We start from the raw sequence: 21,674 nt of genomic DNA on the forward strand, positions 1-21,674 counted from the left end.
AGAAAGTAATAATCATCTCGCTGGCGCCAGTGACACAAATCTCCGACGACGAGCCAGAGCCAGCGTCGACGTGTGAGTGCCTCGGATTAACCGACGAGTGTACACAATCTTACGTAGAGATGACCAGAGAGCGTTACATGGAGAAATGGATCTGTGGGCTCTGTTCGAAGGCTGTGAATTACGAGGTCATGTGAACAAAACGATTGGTAACTACACAAAATGCCATTAGACATCAGTACATCACTCTACATTAGTTATTTAGTTTAATTTATTTCTTACCTCGATTTGTTTTTCTTTTTTGTTTCCAGTTTATTACAGATGTTGGATTAGTTGAGGTTAAAATCTTAATAATCCGTAGATATAATAATGTAAACAGAAACAAACTCCTCTCCTATTAAGAGACGAGGTGTGGCTTTAAACATCTTGTAAGTCCTCATCACCGAGGGTAGTGTCAAATTTGTTATTAGTTACCAATTTATATATTTCGGCTAGCTACCATATATAGAGCTCCGTTTGTTTTGGAGCATACTCTTCTTGGACGGTGCCAGTGCCACTTAAAGCATCATGTTTATTTCAATCCCTGGTCGGAGTAATAAACATGATGAACCTTTTGTTTGTGGAAGAAAATCATAATTGTTCAAGCAGCTTTTTTGACCCAAAAAAGAATTGTGCCGAGTTTTTTTTGGGTTAAAGGGTCTTAAAAATTATTCAAGCTTTATACTCGATCATGCGTGGCCCATAAACGTCCACGAAACTGTGACGCATGAGAGTCTCACGTTCACAACTTTTATATTTCACGTGCTTGCACAATTTTTTGTGCTTAAAACTTAATTATAAAATTTACAAGAACAAAAACTAAAAAAAAATTAGCACGGTCTTTGCCGTTGAAAATTTAATTAGGTGTACGAAGAGTTCAAATGTAAAATTATTCAAACGTGTCATGATGTTATTCAAAATAAAGAATCAAAGGTAAACCCGTACGTTGAACTAGCGACAACGTATGTATTTTACAATATATATATATATATATATATATATATTGATGTGTATAGCTTTCTTTTTGAGTTTCAACTTTCAACTAGCTCATATTTTCATATTTTTATATATGTTTGACTTTGTTGCGCATGTCTGCGGATTATAGTTTCGTTGAAGTCATATCGACCGAACGCGAGTAGCATGGTCATGAGAAGCCGGAGACAAAACCTTAAGACTTAACTAATAGTATAATACGACCATGCTCCCGCTACATACATCCAACAGAATAATTGGTCAATACGATTTATAATTATAACGCTACTAGGTCAATGTTGTGTTTTCGTTATGTAGAATTCTCAGACAACAAAAAAAAAAAAAAAAAAAAAGTTATGTTGAAAAACTATTTCCATTTCCACTATATGTATAATGTATTAGATCATAAATGTATATCTAATTAGGTGCGAATTAGCATAGACTAATAAGTTAATTAATCTAGTCGTATACTAGTAAAAGTCTAAATACTTTAACGAACTTTTCATGGTGGTTATGACTATACTATGTAAGAGTTATCCCTTCTTAAAAGTGACTAACTAGCCAAACCCAAGAGGCGGCGCGTGGGCAACTTCTTGTACCAGAATGGTGGCTATGACTATACTATGTAAGAGTTATCCCTTCTTAAAAGTGTGATAGCATTTGTTAATATTTATAAGCTTACACACAAATTTTCAAAATTTGTAATTTTTTAGTAGTTTTTTGGGTAAAGTTTGAAAGATGTAGTATTTTTGAAAAATGATATTACATAAAGGATATTTTTGAAATTTACTTATTACTTTTTAATCCGATATTAAAAGTAAATGTTATCGAAGCTGGCGAGAGTTCATGTGATTTTACTAATCCGATATACAGTTTGATACTACTACTACTCTGTGGGCAATTTCTGAATAGTAAATTTACACTGAGTGTATATATGCCATATATATGTATGTCTGGTACATGATCAACTTTCTTTGATGGAGTCATGGAGCCCAAAATATAATCATCATTTCCGGTTATATTTAAAATTATTTTTCCATGCAATTATTTTTATATTTTTCTCATATATACAGTATCAAAGCCACTGTTTCATTAAACTATCACAAACCGATCTTCAAAGTCCGATGCTCGAATTATTAATTTACTTCACTTGTGAGCCTTGTGGTGATCTTTATTTATTTATTTAAATAAAAAAATAAAGTAAAAGGAAATGTCAACTTTACATGACGATCCCCGGGGATACATATAAACACCAATTCAGGAAAGAGTAGGGGGTATTATTGTCATTTAATAATGAAGTCATTATTAACTTCCTCGTTTGCTTCCTTCACAACTTTTTTATTTTTTTTAAGACGCGTTCGTGTCTGATGACTCCGGAACTCTGTTTTGACTCAATTACGAGATCTTCCTTTTTTTTTTTTTTTTGTGAAGCTCCTTTTTTAATATATAAAATGTTGACAAAAATATCTATGTATATATTTATTTATATATAATCTTTTGTAAATTTTGTTAAAAGCAAGTAAGTCGAAAGAATATAAACAAAAAAATCGCTCGAAGAATATATTTTTCGAAGGTATCAATAATTCTCTCTTTTTGTTTTTTAGTTTTCTTTTTGGTTAATAGTAAAAGTGCTAAAAGTTACCTTATGTTGAAGTTGAACATTGAAGTGTCCGTATTGTTCAGAAAATCTAACAAGTTTTGAATAATTCTCGTGTTTTTGTTACTAATATAGAGAGGAATAAAAATATGATTTGACGAAATGAAAGAAGACAAGTAACTACGAATATTCCAATTAAAAAAACGTGTGGACGGCGAAAAAGCTCTCTTTCCTTTTGGTCTCTCTACTCTCTCTCTCTCTCTCTCAGACTTAAAGGCATATAAATAGCTGTGACCTGCCGCTTATTTGTAATCAGATCGCACCAAATAAAGAAAGCTCTCAAACTCAATTCTTGAAGCTTTTTTTTATTTTTTTTATTTTTATCTTTTCTACCATCTCATCAATAAAAAACACTCAGATTTAGATTAATTAGTAGTACTAATTTGTTTAAAATGGCCCTAGCTAATGAGATAATGGGTTCTCGTCTCATCCTCGAGAGATCGTCACTTCCGTTTCAATCGCGTTTCTCCATCAAAAAGAGGACACAGAGGACGCAGTTCTCTATCAACCCTTTTGAACCGAGACCCATGAGAGCTGCTAACAACTCAGGCAGCATCGTGGCCGCCATCAGCGAGGATTTGGTTAAAACGCTGCGTATGAAGGAGGAGGAAAAGGCGGTGAAGTTTAAGGTGAGAGCGGTTGTAACGGTGAGAAACAAGAACAAAGAGGATTTTAAAGAAACTTTGGTTAAGCATTTGGATGCTTTTACTGATAAAATCGGTAGGAACGTCGTCTTGGAGCTTATTAGCACCCAAGTTGATCCAAGTAAGTCATTAAAAAACATTGCAAATTTTATTTGGTCAAACTTTGAATTTTTATTTTCTTAAGACTAATTTACCAACAAATTTTTTTTGTCAAACTTTGTAACAGAAACGAATGAGCCAAAGAAGAGTAAAGCGGCGGTATTGAAAGACTGGTCAAAGAAATCGAATTTAAAGGCGGAGAGAGTCCATTACTCGGCGGAGTTCACGGTTGATTCGGCCTTTGGTTCGCCGGGAGCCATCATGGTGACCAACAAACACCAAAAAGAGTTCTTCCTTGAGAGCATCACCATCGAAGGTTTCGCATGTGGCCCTGTTCACTTCCCTTGCAACTCTTGGGTCCAATCCCAAAAAGACCATCCATCCAAACGAATTTTCTTTACTAATCAGGTAATTAATTAAATCTTAATCAAAACCCATCAACATAACGTATTAAATGTGGTCATATAGTAATATGTCATGGTGGGTCCAAATGTCCAAATATTGTCTTTATTAAAAATGTGACGTCCAATTATATATTTTGGATAGAAAAATTAACTGTTGTTGGAAAATTACGCAGCCTTACTTGCCGAACGAGACACCTTCCGGTTTAAGAACATTAAGGGAGAAAGAGTTGGAGAATCTAAGAGGAAATGGGAAAGGAGAGAGGAAACTATCAGACAGAATCTATGATTTTGATGTGTACAACGACATAGGAAATCCAGACATATCTCGTGAACTATCCCGTCCCACATTTGGTGGTCGGGACTTTCCTTACCCTAGACGCTGTCGAACCGGCCGGTCTTCAACAGACACGGATCTGATGTCCGAGAGGCGGGTGGAGAAACCGTTACCGATGTATGTGCCAAGAGATGAGCAGTTCGAAGAGTCTAAGCAGAACACTTTTGCTGCGTGTAGACTTAAGGCTGTTTTACATAACCTCATACCTTCGTTAAAAGCTAGTATATTGGCTGAGGACTTCGCTAACTTCGGTGAGATCGATAGTCTTTACAAAGAAGGCTTACTTCTCAAGTTAGGGTTTCAAGATGATATGTTCAAGAAGTTCCCTTTGCCTAAGATCGTCACTAGCCTCCACAAATCCAGCGAAGGACTGCTTAGATACGACACTCCTAAAATAGTTTCAAGTAAGCACATTAATTACTTCTTACAGTTTTTTTTTTTTTTTTTTTTTTTTTTTTTTTTTTTTTACAGCTACCATATCTTTTAATTATGTCATTAACTCGTTTATATCTACATGATAATTCGAGGTTCATAAGTTTAACACATGTAGTCATGTACAATCACATGCCGTTTAAGGACCAATCATTACCAACTTTTACCTTTATTTTATGGTTTGCTATAGCCTATAGGTACATCACTGCTGTGTGTATTTGGAACCAACATTGAAACTTCCCCTTAGATTCCTTTTAAAAGGAAATAAGATTCACGTGCTTAATTCATTTGTTTATTCGTTATCCACCAAAAGTTTAAATTTGTATAGTGGTGGTAGTTACATAGTTTAATTAAGTAAAAGCGCGTTTCTGTTTTATATTAGCTATCTAAACTGCTTACTTGAATCATGCTAGTAGTTTAAATTATCTAATGACTCTTTTTTACTTTAATGTAGAGGATAAATACGCATGGCTTAGAGATGACGAGTTCGCACGCCAAGCCATAGCTGGAATAAATCCAGTCAACATAGAACGAGTCACAACTTACCCACCGGTCAGCAACCTTGACCCCAAAATCTATGGACCAGGTCTTCACTCCGCTCTCACCGAAGACCACATCATCGGTCACCTTGACGGCTTAACCGTACAACAAGTACGAATATACATGATCTTCAATAACTTATACACTATAAAATTAGATTTTTATTTGGAGTAAATTACTGATTTTAATCTTTTTTTGTTTTTTTTTTGAACTTTAGGCGGTAGAGACGAACCGATTGTTTATGGTGGACTACCATGACATATACTTACCGTTTCTAGATCGAATCAACTCGCTCGATGGACGTAAGGCTTACGCGACTCGAACCATATTGTTCTTGACCCGTCTTGGCACACTCAAGCCTATAGCCATTGAGCTAAGCCTTCCCTCTCAGTCAGGCTCAAACCGAAAATCCAAGCGCGTGGTCACACCTCCTGTAGACGCAACCTCCAACTGGATGTGGCAGCTAGCTAAGGCCCACGTTGGGTCCAATGACGCTGGTGTCCACCAGCTTGTCAATCATTGGTTACGCACCCATGCGTGTTTGGAGCCGTTTATATTAGCTGCTCATAGACAATTAAGCGCAATGCATCCGATATTCAAATTATTAGACCCTCACATGAGGTACACTTTGGAAATCAATGCCGTGGCACGCCAAACCTTGATCAGTGCGGACGGTGTGATTGAATCGTGCTTCACAGCTGGTCAATACGGTCTAGAGATTAGTTCCGCTGCTTACAAAAACAAATGGCGGTTCGATATGGAAGGTCTCCCTGCTGATCTCATCCGAAGGTAATTCAATATCCGCTAAACTAAGCGTTGAACCCAATTTATAACTTAGTGTTAAACTAAATGTATAAATCTAACAAAACTTATAGTAATAATTAATGTAGTAGACATAGTAATGGAAATAACATAGTAAGTAGTACTACTAAGATAGATATTTTTTTGTCTGGTTAAATTTGGTTTATTTTTTTGTAATAATTGTTGTTAATTGTATAGAATCTAATTTTTTTTTTTTTTTTTCTTAATATTTTCAGGGGAATGGCTGTTCCTGACTCAACACAACCACATGGTTTGAAATTACTTGTCGAAGATTACCCATACGCCAACGATGGTCTCTTATTATGGTCCGCAATCCAAACCTGGGTCCGAACCTACGTGGAACGTTATTACCCAAACTCGAACTTAATCCAAACCGACACAGAGCTCCAAGCATGGTACTCAGAATCGATCAACGTTGGTCACGCCGACCACCGGGACGCTGATTGGTGGCCGGAGCTTTCCACCGTCGAAGACCTCGTCTCCATCATCACCACCATCGTCTGGCTCGCGTCAGCACAACACGCTGCTCTCAACTTCGGGCAATATCCTTACGGCGGTTACGTCCCGAACCGGCCACCGTTGATGCGGCGGTTGATTCCCGACGAGTCAGACCCCGAGTTCGCGAGTTTTATGGAAGATCCTCAAAGGTATTTTTTCTCGTCGATGCCGAGTTTGTTGCAAACGACGAAGTTTATGGCGGTGGTTGATACATTGTCGACGCATTCGCCGGATGAGGAGTATATCGGAGAGAGACAACAGCCGTCGATATGGACCGGAGATGCTGAGATCGTAGATGCGTTTTATGGATTCTCGGCGGAGATAGGACGGATAGAGAAGGAGATAGAGAAGAGGAATAGTGATCCTTGCCGTAGGAACCGGTGTGGAGCCGGGGTTTTGCCGTATGAGTTGATGGCTCCGAGTTCTGAACCGGGTGTTACGTGTAGAGGCGTGCCTAATAGTGTATCGATTTAGAAGTACTTATTTTTTAAGTGTAGCTTATTTTTTTGAAGCAAATAATTTGTAGGGTTTATTTGCTGATATTGTAAATATATTTCCAAGGATTTAATGAGAACATTAGTATATTGAACATTAAATTGTGTGTAGACGAACGACATCAATATATGTTTTATTCTAGTTTTTTTTGGGTAAGATTATTCTAGTTAGTAGTATTATTAGCCTCTGCTTTTGAGTTCTGACATATTCTTGGTTTCCTGAAAAAAAAAAAAAACAAGAAGTCCCAACACTTCGGATATGTTGGTAAATATATTCGAATCTAGCCACAGAGATTTTGTGACTAAAAAATTGTGACTAAAGTTAAGCTATTGCGACTTCGCCGAGGCAAAAATTGCCCACAAAAAAAAAACCATGTATTATGTTTTTAACTATTTCATGACTGACTTTAGTCATGACCTTTTCTAGCCTCTGTGCATAATTTTTAACTAGTATATATTATATATATAAATATATATATCTTTCTATTAGTATGTTTTGTAGTTTTTGTTTTTTTTTGTTATGATTTTTGGATTTTGGATCATGGTTTTTGAATTTTGCTTTCTTCAATTGTAATTTGTTTAGTCTTTTTGTTTTATCTTTATTTTTTATTTTAAATTTGGAAAGCCTAAAACCAAAAACCAATCAAAATTTTAGTTTCTTGACATCCTTAAACATGTGCGTTTACAATATTTGAATTTCTAAAATTTGCTAAAGCAATTTGTGAGATTTTTTTTTATGAACTACTTGATTTCTATCACATGTCGTATGCACAACTAATGCCCAAAATTGGAATCCTCCATATCAATCTTCTTCAGCTCTATATTAAATTTTATTTCAGTTGAAATCACATCTCTTAAAACACACAACCCAAACAATTCAATACAAAACTATGTCTACATGGCTAAATTTGTTTGTTTTAATAAATAGATAAGTTAGTCTCACATAGTTTATTAACCCTAAACAAGGACAAATAATACCAATCATCAAAAATTATATACAAAATCTGATTCCAAGTTAAAAACAGATGAGACTAATCATAAAGTTTTATTCATTACTTTTTCAACTGATTTTATTTTTTGAGTAGTGTAGTTGTAATTCAGTTTTTTCAGGAGTTAATTGAAGAGATAGAGTCTCACAAGGAGGCAATTATGATATCTATTATTGGTTTTCTAATATCACCGTGCTTTCTTTATTTCGTACTTCCGGTAATCAATAATTTTATTTTATTTATGGTTAATTTTATTTTCATTTTTTAAAACTTTCATCATTAATTAGGAAAAGAAATAGAAGGTAAAATGTTAGAAACTTCTTTTTTGAATAGGACTCACACAGAAGTTGTATACAATTTAGTATAATAAATCTATAGAAATACTATAGATATGATAATACTATAGATCTAAATACCACTTACATAACTAATTCGAACTGAATAACCAAAATTTTTTATTCTTTTAGCTATATATATTTCTTTAAATTCGAATATCTGTAATATCAATTGAAATATAATATTATCGAACCAAATCAAAACCAAACTAAATTGGTTCAGCTCCTATGATAAAATCTGAAAGCCGAACCAAAAGCAAACCATATATCGGTTTACGGTCTCTGAACTGAAACGTAGAAAGAAACGGAACCTCTGCCTCACTTGGAGGCTCTCACGTTTATTGTTGAACCATATCAATGGCGAGCATCATCATCAGAAGACCGTTAAACTTGACGGCGGCCGTCCGGTTTAGACTTGCTCCGTTATTTCCGTTCTCCGGCAGCTCCGGTTCTGTTAACTCGGATGCGACTCGTTGCTCTGAGTTAGTAATACCACCGGTGCCGAGTTTAGTGGAGGGATGCGATTACAAGCACTGGCTTGTGCTCATGAAGCCTCCCAATGGATACCCACCTCGTGATCACATCGTCCAAGGCTTTGTCAAAACCCTAGCCATGGCTCTTGGGAGGTAACTTATCAAAAGACCCTAGCTTTAGCGATATATTGCAATCAAAAACCATAAAAATCGAATCTTTGTTTTTTTTGGGGTATATATGTTGATTTTGAGGTTGCTTTGTTTGTGTGTGTGTGTGTAGCGAAGAAGAAGCGAAGAAATCGATATACTCTGTATCCACAAAGTACTATTATGCATTTGGCTGCAGGGTTCATGAACCTTTGACTTACAAGATTAGATGTATTATTACAACATTGATAGATACTTCAAATCTCTTCTTCTTTCTTTTGGATTTTTTGGTTCATTTTTTAATTCCTAGTTTTGCTGTAACTTATGCTTGTATTTGATTGCAGCTCTGCCTGATGTTAGATGGGTTCTACCAGATTCATTTATAGTTGATGGTGACAATCGATATGGAGGTCTGATTTTGCTGCTTAAATTTTTGTTTCTTTTCGTTGGCTCTGTTTGTTGTTGCTTCAAAAGGCTGGATTTTTCATACGAAAACAATCGAATTTTGGACCCATATATCCTCAAGATTTTAAGATTCTGTGATCATTCTTCATATTGCTGTGTTTCTTTTGTGGACAAAAACATGTTTAGCCTTTAAATTGAGTACCTGCAGCACTATATCTTTTTCCCTTAAACATGTATTGTTTACTGCAGGAGAGCCGTTTGTCGATGGAGAGGTTGTTCCTTACGATGAGAAGTATCATGCGGACTGGCTACGAGATCAAACTGATGAGGATGCTAAGAACCGAGTAGTCAAAAAGAAGCCTAGGAGGAAAAGAAAGAAATAGTTGATCTAGTTGGATATAATTTAGTATTTGGAAGTCTTTTTGCTTCAGTGTGGCACTCAAGCTAGAAGATTTTCTGGAATGTCTTCTAGTGTTACTAATTTGAGCTCGTTGTAAAGAATCCTAGGTGTAATGTTAGAGAAAAAATTCATTCAATATATCAATGATCAATAAATTTGAGGCATTGAGTAGATTCCACATAATTGTCTAGCTACTGAATTTGGAAGCTAACAGGAATGTGTCTTCTAGTTTATTGCTTATATTTCCGTGGATTCTAGAACTTGACGTTAAGTGATGATTGTAAGCCAGTGCCAGTAGTAGATCTGTAATGTTTTACTGATCTCATGAAAATTCGATAATATAGTTTCTCTGTATTGTAACATCACTTTCACGATTCATCACAGTTCTCTGTATTGCTTCAGTTGTCATTAGTGACATAACCTGTTAGGTATTGAAGTCTCCATAGAAATAGACTGATCCACCAAATGTCTGCTTCTTATTGTTCGTTTGCCAATCAGGACCATATAGAAATTAGAGGAGACGAAAGCAACCACAGAAGAGTTTTTCTACACGTCTTTTTGAGTGGGGTTTGGTAAGATTGAGAAGTCTTTCTTCATGACCAAGGTATGTGATCTGATTCTTGGCTTCATATGAAACTATTTTTGTCTGAATTATGAGCATGCTTGCGTATGTACCCAGATTCTAAAACATTGACTAGGAACAACGAGCTTACCACTGAAATTCTTAGTTGGTGAACTACAGTCAATTTAGGATTTGATGTTGAGTCTTTGTGGTGAAAAAGATTCCAAGTAATACTGTCCCTTTTGAACACGCATACAATTCAGACTTATACATCTGAGGTTACAAAATTGAAAAATGACTGCTAAATATCTATGTAGCTCACTTTTTAAGCTACGTTTCTATCACAACATCTGCAGAGTTTCATGAAACCCTATGGTTATTTTCATTTATCTAACACAACCTTTTTGGTATTTTCCATGTATATACTAACGTATCCTAGTATCTATACCTGTATAAAAATTAAATAATTTTGCTTTCTGTGCGTACTTTAGTTGGCTGGGGTATATAAACTGCTTCCTAGACTCTTATACAAAGCAGTGTCTGAATACACTGCGCGAGACTTCATTGCCTTGTGTTTACGTCTTTTCCTTTGACCAGCTTGACGTCGTGGGCAGACTTTTGCCTCCTTCTCCGTTTCCTCTTTTACGACTTTGACATCATCTTTACATTTGATGTCATGAACTTCAATTGAACCTGCCACCGGAACTATGTACACAAACGGTCCGTTTTGGATGTCTTTGAGGTCTAGAATAGGCTGAAGGGTCTTGACTACAGTGGTCATAGTGGGTCGTGACTTAGGATTGTGGCTCAGGCATTGGTAAGTTAAAACAGCTACCTTCCTGATGCCTTCAACCGAGTACTTCCCTTCAAGACTCGGGTCTATGATCCGTTCAAGCTTGTTTGGATCCTTTAACATGGGCCTTCCCCATTCCACCAGGTTCCTTCCTTTCTTTGCCGGGTACTTCTCAACCGCGTTTCTAGCTGTTAGCATCTCCAAAAGCACCACCCCGAAACTGAACACGTCGCTCATTGTCGTCAGATGACCTGAAATGCACCATGAAACATGTAAGCTAAGAATGCAACGGCTATGTGGTTTATAGCAAGTAGCCTTATCTTTATGTTCTTTCTTTAACCTGCTGAGATGTATTCTGGAGCTGCATAGCCTTCTGTGCCCATTACACTTTTGGTAAAGTTTGAGTCTTCTTCCTCTGATCCATCTGTGGCTAATCCGAAATCTGAAAGCTTAGAGCTGAAGTCCTGTAAGTTTCAGATATGAGACTTCAAGTTATTTGACATAACAATAGATATTTAGTAATGCAAATATAAGACGAGAAGCATTCGAATTACCGAGCTCAAGAGGATGTTGGAAGGCTTAAAATCTCTGTATATGACAGGTTTCTCTTGTTTGTGAAGGAACTCAAGGCCTTTCGCAGCACCAAGTAGAATATTCACTCTTGTTAACCAAGGCAAGGCTCCACCATACTCTGCATTGCGCCAAATAGTACTCATATCGTTAGTAATCTGCATCTTATTTTGAATTCTAGTATGATTTTGGTCTTTTAACCGACTCACTTTGAAATAAATGTTCTTCCAGATTGCCTCGTTCCATGTATTCGTAGACTAGAAGCCTGTGGTCATCCTCACAGCAGTATCCTATCAAATTCACCAGATGGGGATGCTTCAACTGACCAAGGATTACAACTTCAGCCTGCAGAATCTCAAAGAAACGTTTTTTCGTTAGTTTCTATGATACCATGCTCATATTACCTTGTACTATAATACTTGAAATGTATGATCCAAAAATATGCAGATGTAGATAAATCATTACCAGCCATTCTCTATGGCCTTGTCCACCTTCTCTTATCAAGGCCTTAACAGCAACAGGCTGAGTTTTTAAACCAGTCTTGAAGCTATCATCAACAAAGCCTTTGTAGACTTCCCCGAATCCTCCTTCACCAAGGTAATTATACTTTGAGAAGCCTTGTGTGATCGTTTTGAGCTCTTCGTAGGCGAAGATGTGAATGCTTACGAGGAAAGAGCTGGAGAGGTCGTTGAGTGAGATGGTTGAATTGCTGAAATCAGACATGTAGACTTTGCTTGGAACAGAGTTCTGTCTGGAGAGCAGAAGAAGTCTTTCCTTTGATGGGTTTGTTGTAGTCTTCTGGTTTGTGTTATTATTGATGCAGCTTATGGGAAGACATATATTTTTCCAAGAAAATCTCATTGGTTTCATTTGAAACTGAAAGAGTCTCTCTGTTTTTCTTTCACCAGATTTTGTCTATATTTTGATTTATGGTTTATATTTTTTGCTGAATGAAATATATATAGAGAAGTATGAAGCTTCTTTGAAAATGATTAGAAATTGGAGAGAGAGAGAGAGAGAGAGAGAGAGAGAGAGAGAGAAAGAGAGAGGTGAGAGATGGGTGAAGACTCCAAAAAGTAAGTCTGTAGTCTTATAAAGCCATCCAAGATGTATATAAATCAAATGTGAATAAAATATGCAAATGGGTAAGTTTTTTTGTTCAACACTCTTTCATTGTTTTTGAAATTTCACACTTTATTTTTGACACAAAAATCTATTTATGAAGGAAGTTGCATAAAATAGTTTTCCAAATCACCAAAAATAACCACTTTTTACTTTACTTTATTTGTTTTACCTTTTTAATCCCAATCTAATGTTTTAGTTAGTTATATGATAATTTAGACCAAAATTCTCAAAATAGATAGCTAAGGTGTGTGTTATTATTATATTACGTGGACACTTCCGGAGGCAAGAGGCATCTTTGGATCTATTAGAAAATACTTTGACTATCTCAAGCCATCTCATACTCTTTTTTTTGTGCTTAATGGACTATCATACACTTGTAAGTTGTTAATGAATTGGTTATATATGTATCATATATTCATTTTCATCTAGAAGAAATGGTTGCTTCTGTCAAATATATTATGTTAGTTCTGTCAATAACAATATTAATCAGTTGGATTAATTTAAAATTTAACGAACAAAATAATAAGAGGTTGGATTACTTTTCTCTCTTTTTGTGAAGTTGGAATGTAAGCCAATACATTTGGCCACACCATTGACTTGTACCCTTTGTTTTCTCCGTTAGGCTGAGTTGTTCAAGGGAAAAAAATACAATCACTGTTGTCAAATCTATTCTTTTTCTTTGTTTTTCCTTGTATTATGAATAATAATATAACAACTGTGATTAATAAATTCCTAATGATGAAATTTATAGAAATCTCATTAGATACTGATCTACCATTTTTGTTTTCTTCTGAAGATTAAGAAAATCCAAGTTTGTTTTTTATATTTAAATATAAGAATTCCACTAAATTTTGTATAACCAATTAAAAATAAAAATTCCACTAAATCTGCTCGTGTCGTGTCACACTTAAACTATATGTTGCATGCGCAAGAAAATTATGTTAATTTGTATTTTATTTTGTGTGAATCAAATTCAAAATACTACGTGGTAGCCGTATGAGATGGTGCACTTTCAAAAATAGTATTGTGTTTGTTTCAAAATATTCGATGTTTTAACTAAAGCACGCAGATTTAGAAGTTTTTACTTTTAACAAGTTCAACAAATTAGAAATAATACTGCATAATATAAAATACTAAACTAATCTAAAAGTTGTATACAAACTTAAAAATATCTTATATTATGAAACAAATTTTTTTTCTAAAACATCTTATATTTTGAAACGGAGGGAGTAGTTATATACGAACACGAAAACGGAGATTTGCTTTTTCGTTAAGGTCAATTTGTTCATTATTATTATTAATTTACTTTTGAACATTTTAAAGTTTCTTGAGAGCGACATGGCAACAACTTCATTGCCATATATTTTAACCCTCTATTGAAAAGTTCGTTTCTCAATTTCAATTTTTAAATACTTTTATCGTTAACCTAGTCTCTCATTTTTCTTCAATCCTATAAACTATAGTATCATTAAAAATAGTTTCGCAGTGCTTTTTTTTTTGAGGAATCTGATTTTAAGGAGATATCTTAAGAATATAAAAGTTATGTAGCTTTTCATTGGACAAAAGGGATATCTATAGTTTGGCAATCGTTAATAGTTTGATGAGAAAAGTGATGCATCTTAGTAAGTTGGCTCAAACAAATTCGCGTGCGTGGTTGAGTGTAATTTGGGTTTTATAGCCTAAATCCGTGAGATTCGGAGTTTGATTCTACTTCAGAGAACATGTTGCAACTATTGTCATTTGGATTTAGCTTTGGATATTTTATGCAAGATGATAGGCTATACGGGAAACTTATTTTTTTTAATCAAAAACATGCTCACTCCGAAATTAGTGACACTTGACCCATACACTGGTTGAGAAAGAAAAACGTTAGCTTAAATAAAGATGTGAACTGTGTTATAGTAGCGGTCTGTGTCACATTTAGCACGATGTGACATGATGTAAAAATCTTCAAATTCACTTATCTTATTAATGTTCATCAATTGCTTCTAGAGGGTGTAGCAAACTATGCTAATTATAATTTTACATATGTTTGTTTATACAGTGATGTAGATGGTATATGTGATTTCAAAATATAATGGAAACTAAACCCCGAAGTGAACTACTAACTTGGTTGCAAGTTGGTTTAACTAATTTGACTTGGAATTTCAAGTGGCGCTAGACTTCATCATTACAGAAATATTTTTGGATTTGAATGAGAATAATATGAATGAGATCAATGCATTCAATTCAATCTAACCGGCTAGTGACTAAAGTAAAAAAAAAAACGATGGAATGGATGAATATATTCAAATATATCTTCAAAGTGTGAAACATATCAATGGTAGTGATTGGTAACACAAACAAAGTATTACAAATTGCATAGCTTTGAATTTTTACGGATTACAAAAACTTTACCAAAAGCTGAACCAAAATTTTTATTAAAACCTTTACTATTAACATTTTTGTATAGTTTTCATGTACAACTCTTTCTTACAGCTTTGCACTATTTCATAACAGCTTACAGTTTCAGCTTATAACTTTAGCTACGTTACCAATCAAACCGATTATAGAAGGAACTAACGGTGAAATATTGAATTTTTGAATGTAAAATACTTTTGACTTTTAGTTTCCTTTTCTTACCATACGAAGACAAATGTGTGATTGAAAAAGATTTAAGCAACGAAAAAGAGAGAAATGTAATCATGATTTCAGGTGTTTCAATATATATATATACAAGAATTTTGGATCCCAAATACTTGAGTATATTTGAAAAAAGATATACATATAATATTGAGAATTGAGGTGTTGTTTTGTTTTGTGGCAGCCGCGGAGTGTGGCATCATCAGAGGTTGCTTTTGACCTTGGTCCATTTCATATCGATATTTTATTAGAACAAAGACGATCACATGTATTATGTAATTTTCTTAAATTGTATATATAAACACTTGAATCGAAAGAATTTAACTCGTTAAGTCCCTTAAAAAGAAACACGTCAAGTCCCGTTCTGTTATACGTATGTGCATATTACGTATGTACATATACACACACATACATACAAGTGCCAAAAATAATATTCATTACGTCTCATATACATTCTCAACGCCACTTTAAAATCAAACTACTTCAGGTTTATTTACAAGGAAGTAACGGTGAAATATTGAATTTTTGAATGTAAAATACTTTTTACTTTTAGTTTACTTTTCTTACCATACGAAGAAAAATGTGTGATTGAAAAAGATTTAAGCGACGAAAAAGAGAGAAATGTAATCATGATTTCAGGTGTTTCAATATATATATACAAGAAATTTGGATCCCAAATACTTGAGTACTAGCTACTAACCCCCGGAAAACCGCGGGCTAAACTTTTTTTTTGATGAAAATTTGTAATAAATTATTTTATTATTATGTTATTTATTAATTTTTAAAATCTAAATTGTTAAACGGAACTGATATAGATTTTATCTATTAGATTTTTAATAAAATTTTTAACTTGTGCTGGTAAAAAATGTTGATAAAATTTGTAGTTGTAGATTTTATTCGATTAGATTTTTAAAATCTTAGCTGTTAATTTTTTAATAATATATTTTATTTTCAAGTACAAATTAGTTTAAATTCGAATAGTTTCTATTTAATTTTGTAGATTTAATTTAATTTCTTTAACAAAAAAAGATTTAATTTAATTTGATTTGTTAATATTTTTTTTGTTTATTAATAATTAATAAAGATTAATTAATTAATTAAGTTTTTTAATGGCATGTGAATATAATTTTTTATACATTTTAAAGTTAGTTTCATATTTATACTTCCCAATTAATATAGTAGAATATTTAAAAAAAGATATACATATAATATTGAGAATTGAGGTGTTGTTTTGTTTTACGGCAGCCGCGGAGTGTGGCATCAGCATCATCAGAGGTTGCTTTTGACCTTGGTCCATTTCATATCGATATTTTATTAGAGCAAAGACGATCACGTGTATTATATTATGTACTTCTCTTAAAAATTGTTTCGATTCAAGTCCCGTTCTGTTTATACGTATGTAAATATTACACATACACATACACATACACATGTACACATACACATACACATACACATACACATACACATAGTGCCAAAATAATCTTCATTACGTCTCGTAGACATTTTCAACGCCACCTTTAAGATCAAACTACTTCACGTTTATAAAAAGGAACAATTAGGGGAAATAATAATCTACATTAGACTGTATTTTCTTAAATTAAAAGAGTAGACCACTATTTTTAGGTTTTAGATTCTTTTTCTTAGTTTCTAAGAATCTAGATTAGTTAGCTTTAAAATTTTGGCCATATATTATTGATTCCTTCTTAACATCACTTTTAAAAAACACGTATCTTCCAAAAAAATATTATAATCGAGAAAAAGTTGAGAATATAAATTAATTATAACAAATGGGGTCAAAAACAACTGAGTAGTTAAATGTTTGTAAATCACAGAGACAACAATGAAAACACTTGGTTGGTTTCTTTTCTATAAGAGGGCTTCGACGTCTATCTCCACGAAAGAGCATGGATCAGGGATGTCAAAGTTGTTCAAAACCTGAACGAAACAAAATAAAACGATTGGAAACCAATAATAATCTGGCAAGTTTTTGGATTTTAACAAGCATACACATCTGAGTGTACCTGTGGATGCACGATCCCGAAGTTCCCAATTTGTTTCCCTCGGACAACGATGCTAGCTTGCCTGCCCGGTAGAAACTCAGGCTCCTGTTACAGAACGCAATAGAGAGAGCGACAGAGAGATTAGGATCTTGAGCGAGTCGATTATGAGAAAGCATTAGATGCTTGTGGATAAAATGGAGAGAGCTTACTTGAGAGAGCTTTATATAGTATCCGGTATTGTCATTGACTGGTACAAATGGGATTGCCATCACTTCCATGATTCTATCGACGAGGCCATGGATAAGCTGAATCAAGAATTGTACAGAGAAAGCATATCAATTGAAGCATATCAATTGATTAAGTTGTGAACATATACGTTAATATATTGAAAATACTATATGGCTAACAAAGGAAATCCATACCTCAAATCCAGAAGTAGCACCACAATGTAGTGCAACAAGATGGCGTCGATTGGATGCACCAACGTCTTTGCTCTCATCCAACATTGCCACATCACTGATTTCATAAATCTTTTTGAACCAAAAGAAATAACTTTTGTCATCAAAGCAACATTCAAATCTCATATCTAGCTAATCAGTCACCAGAGATGTTTACCTTAATTGGTTTAGGGTGGTCTTTGTTTGAGCCAACAGTTTTCAAAATTCCAGGCATGAGAGTCCTCCTCATGGCCTATTACCACATAAAATGAAACAATTTTCCTCAATTAGCACAGCACTAGCATTAAAGAAGTTTATAAAGAGATGACCATAGGACTCGAGACGAACCTCAAAGTCAGCAGACCGCGGGTTCGCAATTATTACTGCTGAGTTATCATCCTCTCTATTTAGCATCGCAAAGTTTTCCTTGCGCGAACATAGTAGCCACGTTACCACCTCAGTGTACACATTCATGGCAATCTAAAATTCAAAATACAAAGAAAACCTTCGTGAGAAAGAGAAACAAATGCTTAAAAGTTAACTTCACGTAAAACACAGATCACTGTGAGCTGATGCAAAATCAAAATGGAGGTACTAATACCTCTATTCTGAGAAGATCGGTGAGCTCATTCAGAGGCAGTGGTTTTATCGAAGCAGGTGATCTTGTTGGAAGGTTATTGAAACCATAGGCGATGGCAACATCCTGGTGAAATATAAGTAAAATTAATTAGTTGTATAGAGAATCATCAAAACGGCAGCAACACAGAAAGGTTTGGATTGTCAAAATATACCTCCATAACATCACAAGGGTGGAGAACGTCACTCCTGCTGGGGGGTACATGTACTTTTATGGCACATTGGTTATCACTAGACTTTGCTGGCTCAGCATGTAGTTGCATTCGTGTCAGCAGACTTGTAACCTGAAAGATACGAAGCCCATTTCACAAAAAAAAATGATTAAAATCATTGCAGAGTAGAATTTAGAGACCTGAGACAGAAGGAAAATCACAGCAGGCATGTGAAACCGATAACAGAAAATTTCAGGCCATGAGAAGTAACAGTTTGCTTTGTATTCTGCATTAAACCCAAATGATGCATACAGATTTTTATGAAAACACTAGCTACAGGTAGAAGGATAAATCCGTATACAAAGCTAAGGTTTCTAAAATAGCCATCTCAAGAAAGGAAATGAGATTGGTTCATTTATAACAACTTGACAGCAGTGATGTATATATTACCTGTTCCACCTCCAAAGAGACTCCAATTGAGTCTGTAATATAAGAGAGAGAAACTTCCATATCATAGACAGCTAAATCCGGATAGATGTATGACTTCCCGTCATCATATGTAACTTCAACAGGCTCAATCTCAAACTTTCTCTCACAATACTCTGAAAAAGTTGTAACCTGGAACATGTTGAATGACTAGTTAGATATTGATTTTAAGTTGAGCACACTAGTTCTGATCTGTTTGCAGCATACCATTGTATTCAGAACAGTCTTGGCCTTCGTCAAATCAGTTGCTGTGCATTCAATGAAGACATTCTTTGTCTGCAGTGTAATTGCAGAATGTGCACCATTGATAATAGGTGGCAACGACAGCACAGTTCTGCAAAAGTGAACTTTCATTATGTTTCACTACATAATTCATTTATGATATGAAAATCACTGTGATTGGTCAAGAAAGTAATTATTATAGATTGATAGATATCTTACTTAACCAAAGTTAATTTAATAGGTACTAGGAAGAACCAAATACCTTTTGCTGTCGTATAATACAGGGAAGACGGGTGAATTCTCGATTATGTGTAGAATTTTTTTTAGCTTCATATCTGACTGCAAACAAAAGTAAAGACAATCAATCACACAATAAGGTTACATGGCAGAGGAAAATCCTTCGGAGAGCCTACTTAGTTATTCAGTATGTAAACACTTATTTAAACTCATAATACATGTCCACCAAGTATCAGTTCAGGGATATATTTCGTCGATTGTTTGCTTCAAAGAAATAAGAATTTCACAAAAGCAACAACATAATGACCAGAGTAAGAGTTAAACTATTTACCTTGTAAAATTCCATTAGTTCGTCAGCCCTGAAGCTCTTTGTCTGCGACCACGAAATTAGGATTAGGTACATATATGAAACCATCCTGAACTAAATTTTCACTATGTAATTGCGAGAAATTGTACCAGAAATGAAAATGACTAAATGTTTTAACCAATAAAATAAAAAACCATTATCGTTATAACAGAGGAAAAAGAATGATTTAAGAATTTGACCAAGAAACACCAGGCACATAAATTTTAGTCAGAGACACTAGTTGAAGGTAATGAACCCATAAGAATATTGACTTACTTGCTTCAAAGGTACAAAATTTATATCCGTTGGCGGCAGAGCCTGAAAAATAATAGTAAGACCATAGTGTCAATGGCTCACAGAAAAAGCTCAACTAAAAGAATGTGTCCACATAAATTGAAAGGAACATACTGTATGAAAGTTTGATGATGAGAAGCACACCAAATTAGATCAGATACACAAAATGTACATGTAGAGGAACATGAGAGAGATAAAAACAAGAATAGGAAAGATGATAACACATAATTACCTCGTATGTGAATGGGCCTTGCAATGTATCAAGGTCGTGAGTTCCAATTGCAACCAGGGATCTTCGCCTGAAATATGTAGATAAGATAAATGTAGAAACCGATGGAAGCCACAATGATGGTAGCTAATAACTGCAATGATGCAACAAAAACCGAAATTGATCCTGTGAATTACCGGCAAATATTCTGATGCAGCTTATCCTGAAGATCAATGAAGCTGTTGTAGCGAGCCTCGTCAAAGGAAACACCTCTCAAAACAGCACATACAACAAATGGACGAATCGTCGATGTCTACAACAGGTGGAAAAAATTAACTAAAGATTCAGAAACTTTTCAATCATGAAGGAAACAAATCAGGAAGGTAATGGTTGTGAAAATAAAGATCTATTACAAACCTCAGGTTTAACATTCATCTGAAGCATCTTGTCTTTGCTAATGTCAGCAAGGATATACGTAGGTATCTCCTGTTTCTTGTTGAAAACGCGAAGAGCTTGCGCAAGCCCTTCGAGGCAAAGCAAATCATATCTGCATATAGATATAAGATAACAAAAGTACCAAAACAATCATCAATTCCCTAATTTATCTTATCTTCAACAACAACATACATAGCTATAGCTAGAGGAGGAGTCGTAATTGAAACCTGTTGGCAGGGATTTCAATCTTGTAGATGATTTCTTCATCTTCATCAGCTTCTTCTTCGATGTGTTTTTCTTTCCTTATAATTGCCTTCTCAGTAGTCTACTCATCGATTAAGATTAACGAAAAAAAAAAACTTAATTAGGATTCAAAATCTAAACCAACATAAGACGTTCACCAAGGAGATAATTCGAACACACTCACTCACCACATCATCAAGCTCGATACCGAAACGGAAACACAGATCCTCGAACTCTTCCTGAGCTATCAAATTCAAATTCAAATTTAAAAAAAAAGGTAAGAAGACGAGGAGGAATCAGAGAGGAAGAGAAGCAGATTTGAAAGTAGAAGAGAGAAATTGAATGAAATTACTGTAGGATTCTCCAAGGGCAGCGAAGAGACGGTCTCTGCCAATACTGATGGTAGGCATTCTCCGATCTTTTCGAGTTCTCTCGAGTGTGTGTGCAGCAGATTTAGGGGGGGGGGGGGGGCTAGGGTTTCTCTCACTAAGCGTTTTTTTTTTTTTTTTATTAGTGCAAAAGGCTTAGCCAAGTTAGAAGAAGACGACCACTTTCCACTTTTATACCCTTACATATTTTTTCCCTTTTATTTAATTATTAATAAATTCGTTAATTAAATATT

The 21,674-nt window shown here is 34.7% G+C and overlaps 4 protein-coding genes across 4 annotated transcripts; 2 read left to right on the plus strand and 2 right to left on the minus strand.

Moving 5' to 3' along the window:
- The first annotated feature begins 2,761 nt into the window (after nucleotides 1-2,761).
- LOC104701936 (lipoxygenase 4, chloroplastic) lies at nucleotides 2,762-7,034 on the plus strand. The gene is made up of 6 exons (XM_087459569.1): nucleotides 2,762-3,430; nucleotides 3,536-3,816; nucleotides 3,986-4,550; nucleotides 5,033-5,229; nucleotides 5,336-5,907; nucleotides 6,156-7,034. Exons 1-6 carry the CDS (start codon nucleotides 3,058-3,060, stop codon nucleotides 6,910-6,912), a joined length of 2,745 nt encoding a protein of 914 aa, XP_087315695.1. The 5' UTR covers nucleotides 2,762-3,057; the 3' UTR covers nucleotides 6,913-7,034.
- A 1,509-nt stretch (nucleotides 7,035-8,543) lies between these two features.
- Nucleotides 8,544-9,845, plus strand: LOC104701937 (multiple organellar RNA editing factor 7, mitochondrial-like). The gene is made up of 4 exons (XM_010417703.3): nucleotides 8,544-8,882; nucleotides 9,010-9,107; nucleotides 9,221-9,286; nucleotides 9,531-9,845. The coding sequence occupies exons 1-4, from the start codon at nucleotides 8,614-8,616 to the stop codon at nucleotides 9,662-9,664; spliced, it is 567 nt and encodes a 188-aa protein (XP_010416005.1). The 5' UTR covers nucleotides 8,544-8,613; the 3' UTR covers nucleotides 9,665-9,845.
- Nucleotides 9,846-10,448: 603 nt separating this feature from the next.
- Nucleotides 10,449-12,692, minus strand: LOC104701938 (putative receptor-like protein kinase At1g72540). The gene is made up of 5 exons (XM_010417706.2): nucleotides 12,072-12,692; nucleotides 11,816-11,951; nucleotides 11,591-11,727; nucleotides 11,377-11,500; nucleotides 10,449-11,287 (listed from the first exon to the last, which is right to left on the minus strand). The coding sequence occupies exons 1-5, from the start codon at nucleotides 12,474-12,476 to the stop codon at nucleotides 10,731-10,733; spliced, it is 1,359 nt and encodes a 452-aa protein (XP_010416008.2). The 5' UTR covers nucleotides 12,477-12,692; the 3' UTR covers nucleotides 10,449-10,730.
- Nucleotides 12,693-17,087: 4,395 nt separating this feature from the next.
- Nucleotides 17,088-21,609, minus strand: LOC104701939 (phenylalanine--tRNA ligase beta subunit, cytoplasmic). Its single transcript, XM_010417707.3, has 19 exons — nucleotides 21,405-21,609; nucleotides 21,241-21,296; nucleotides 21,037-21,134; nucleotides 20,792-20,921; nucleotides 20,572-20,687; nucleotides 20,399-20,465; nucleotides 20,149-20,190; nucleotides 19,858-19,899; nucleotides 19,552-19,628; nucleotides 19,275-19,401; nucleotides 19,032-19,199; nucleotides 18,585-18,713; nucleotides 18,395-18,496; nucleotides 18,142-18,273; nucleotides 17,972-18,046; nucleotides 17,779-17,886; nucleotides 17,566-17,661; nucleotides 17,378-17,461; nucleotides 17,088-17,291 (listed from the first exon to the last, which is right to left on the minus strand). The coding sequence occupies exons 1-19, from the start codon at nucleotides 21,460-21,462 to the stop codon at nucleotides 17,223-17,225; spliced, it is 1,776 nt and encodes a 591-aa protein (XP_010416009.2). The 5' UTR covers nucleotides 21,463-21,609; the 3' UTR covers nucleotides 17,088-17,222.
- Between the last annotated feature and the right edge of the window lie 65 nt (nucleotides 21,610-21,674).

This window comes from Camelina sativa, chromosome 7 (assembly GCF_030686135.1).
Source record: "Camelina sativa cultivar CO46 ecotype springtype chromosome 7, ASM3068613v1".
NCBI lineage: Eukaryota > Viridiplantae > Streptophyta > Magnoliopsida > Brassicales > Brassicaceae > Camelina > Camelina sativa.

Coding starts and splice junctions, on each gene's coding strand:
- LOC104701936 (XM_087459569.1), top strand. CDS start 3,058: ATGGCCCTAGCTAATGAGATAATGGGTTCTCGTCTCATCCTCGAGAGA. Junction 4,551..5,032: donor CACTCCTAAAATAGTTTCAA/GTAAGCACATTA, acceptor ACTTTAATGTAG/AGGATAAATACGCATGGCTT. Junction 5,230..5,335: donor ACGGCTTAACCGTACAACAA/GTACGAATATAC, acceptor TTTGAACTTTAG/GCGGTAGAGACGAACCGATT.
- LOC104701937 (XM_010417703.3), top strand. CDS start 8,614: ATGGCGAGCATCATCATCAGAAGACCGTTAAACTTGACGGCGGCCGTC. Junction 8,883..9,009: donor CTAGCCATGGCTCTTGGGAG/GTAACTTATCAA, acceptor GTGTGTGTGTAG/CGAAGAAGAAGCGAAGAAAT. Junction 9,287..9,530: donor TGGTGACAATCGATATGGAG/GTCTGATTTTGC, acceptor TGTTTACTGCAG/GAGAGCCGTTTGTCGATGGA.
- LOC104701938 (XM_010417706.2), bottom strand. CDS start 12,476: ATGAAACCAATGAGATTTTCTTGGAAAAATATATGTCTTCCCATAAGC. Junction 11,501..11,590: donor CCAACATCCTCTTGAGCTCG/GTAATTCGAATG, acceptor TGAAACTTACAG/GACTTCAGCTCTAAGCTTTC. Junction 11,288..11,376: donor TCCAGAATACATCTCAGCAG/GTTAAAGAAAGA, acceptor GGTGCATTTCAG/GTCATCTGACGACAATGAGC.
- LOC104701939 (XM_010417707.3), bottom strand. CDS start 21,462: ATGCCTACCATCAGTATTGGCAGAGACCGTCTCTTCGCTGCCCTTGGA. Junction 18,274..18,394: donor CCGATCTTCTCAGAATAGAG/GTATTAGTACCT, acceptor TTTGAATTTTAG/ATTGCCATGAATGTGTACAC. Junction 17,662..17,778: donor GTGCTACTTCTGGATTTGAG/GTATGGATTTCC, acceptor TTCTTGATTCAG/CTTATCCATGGCCTCGTCGA.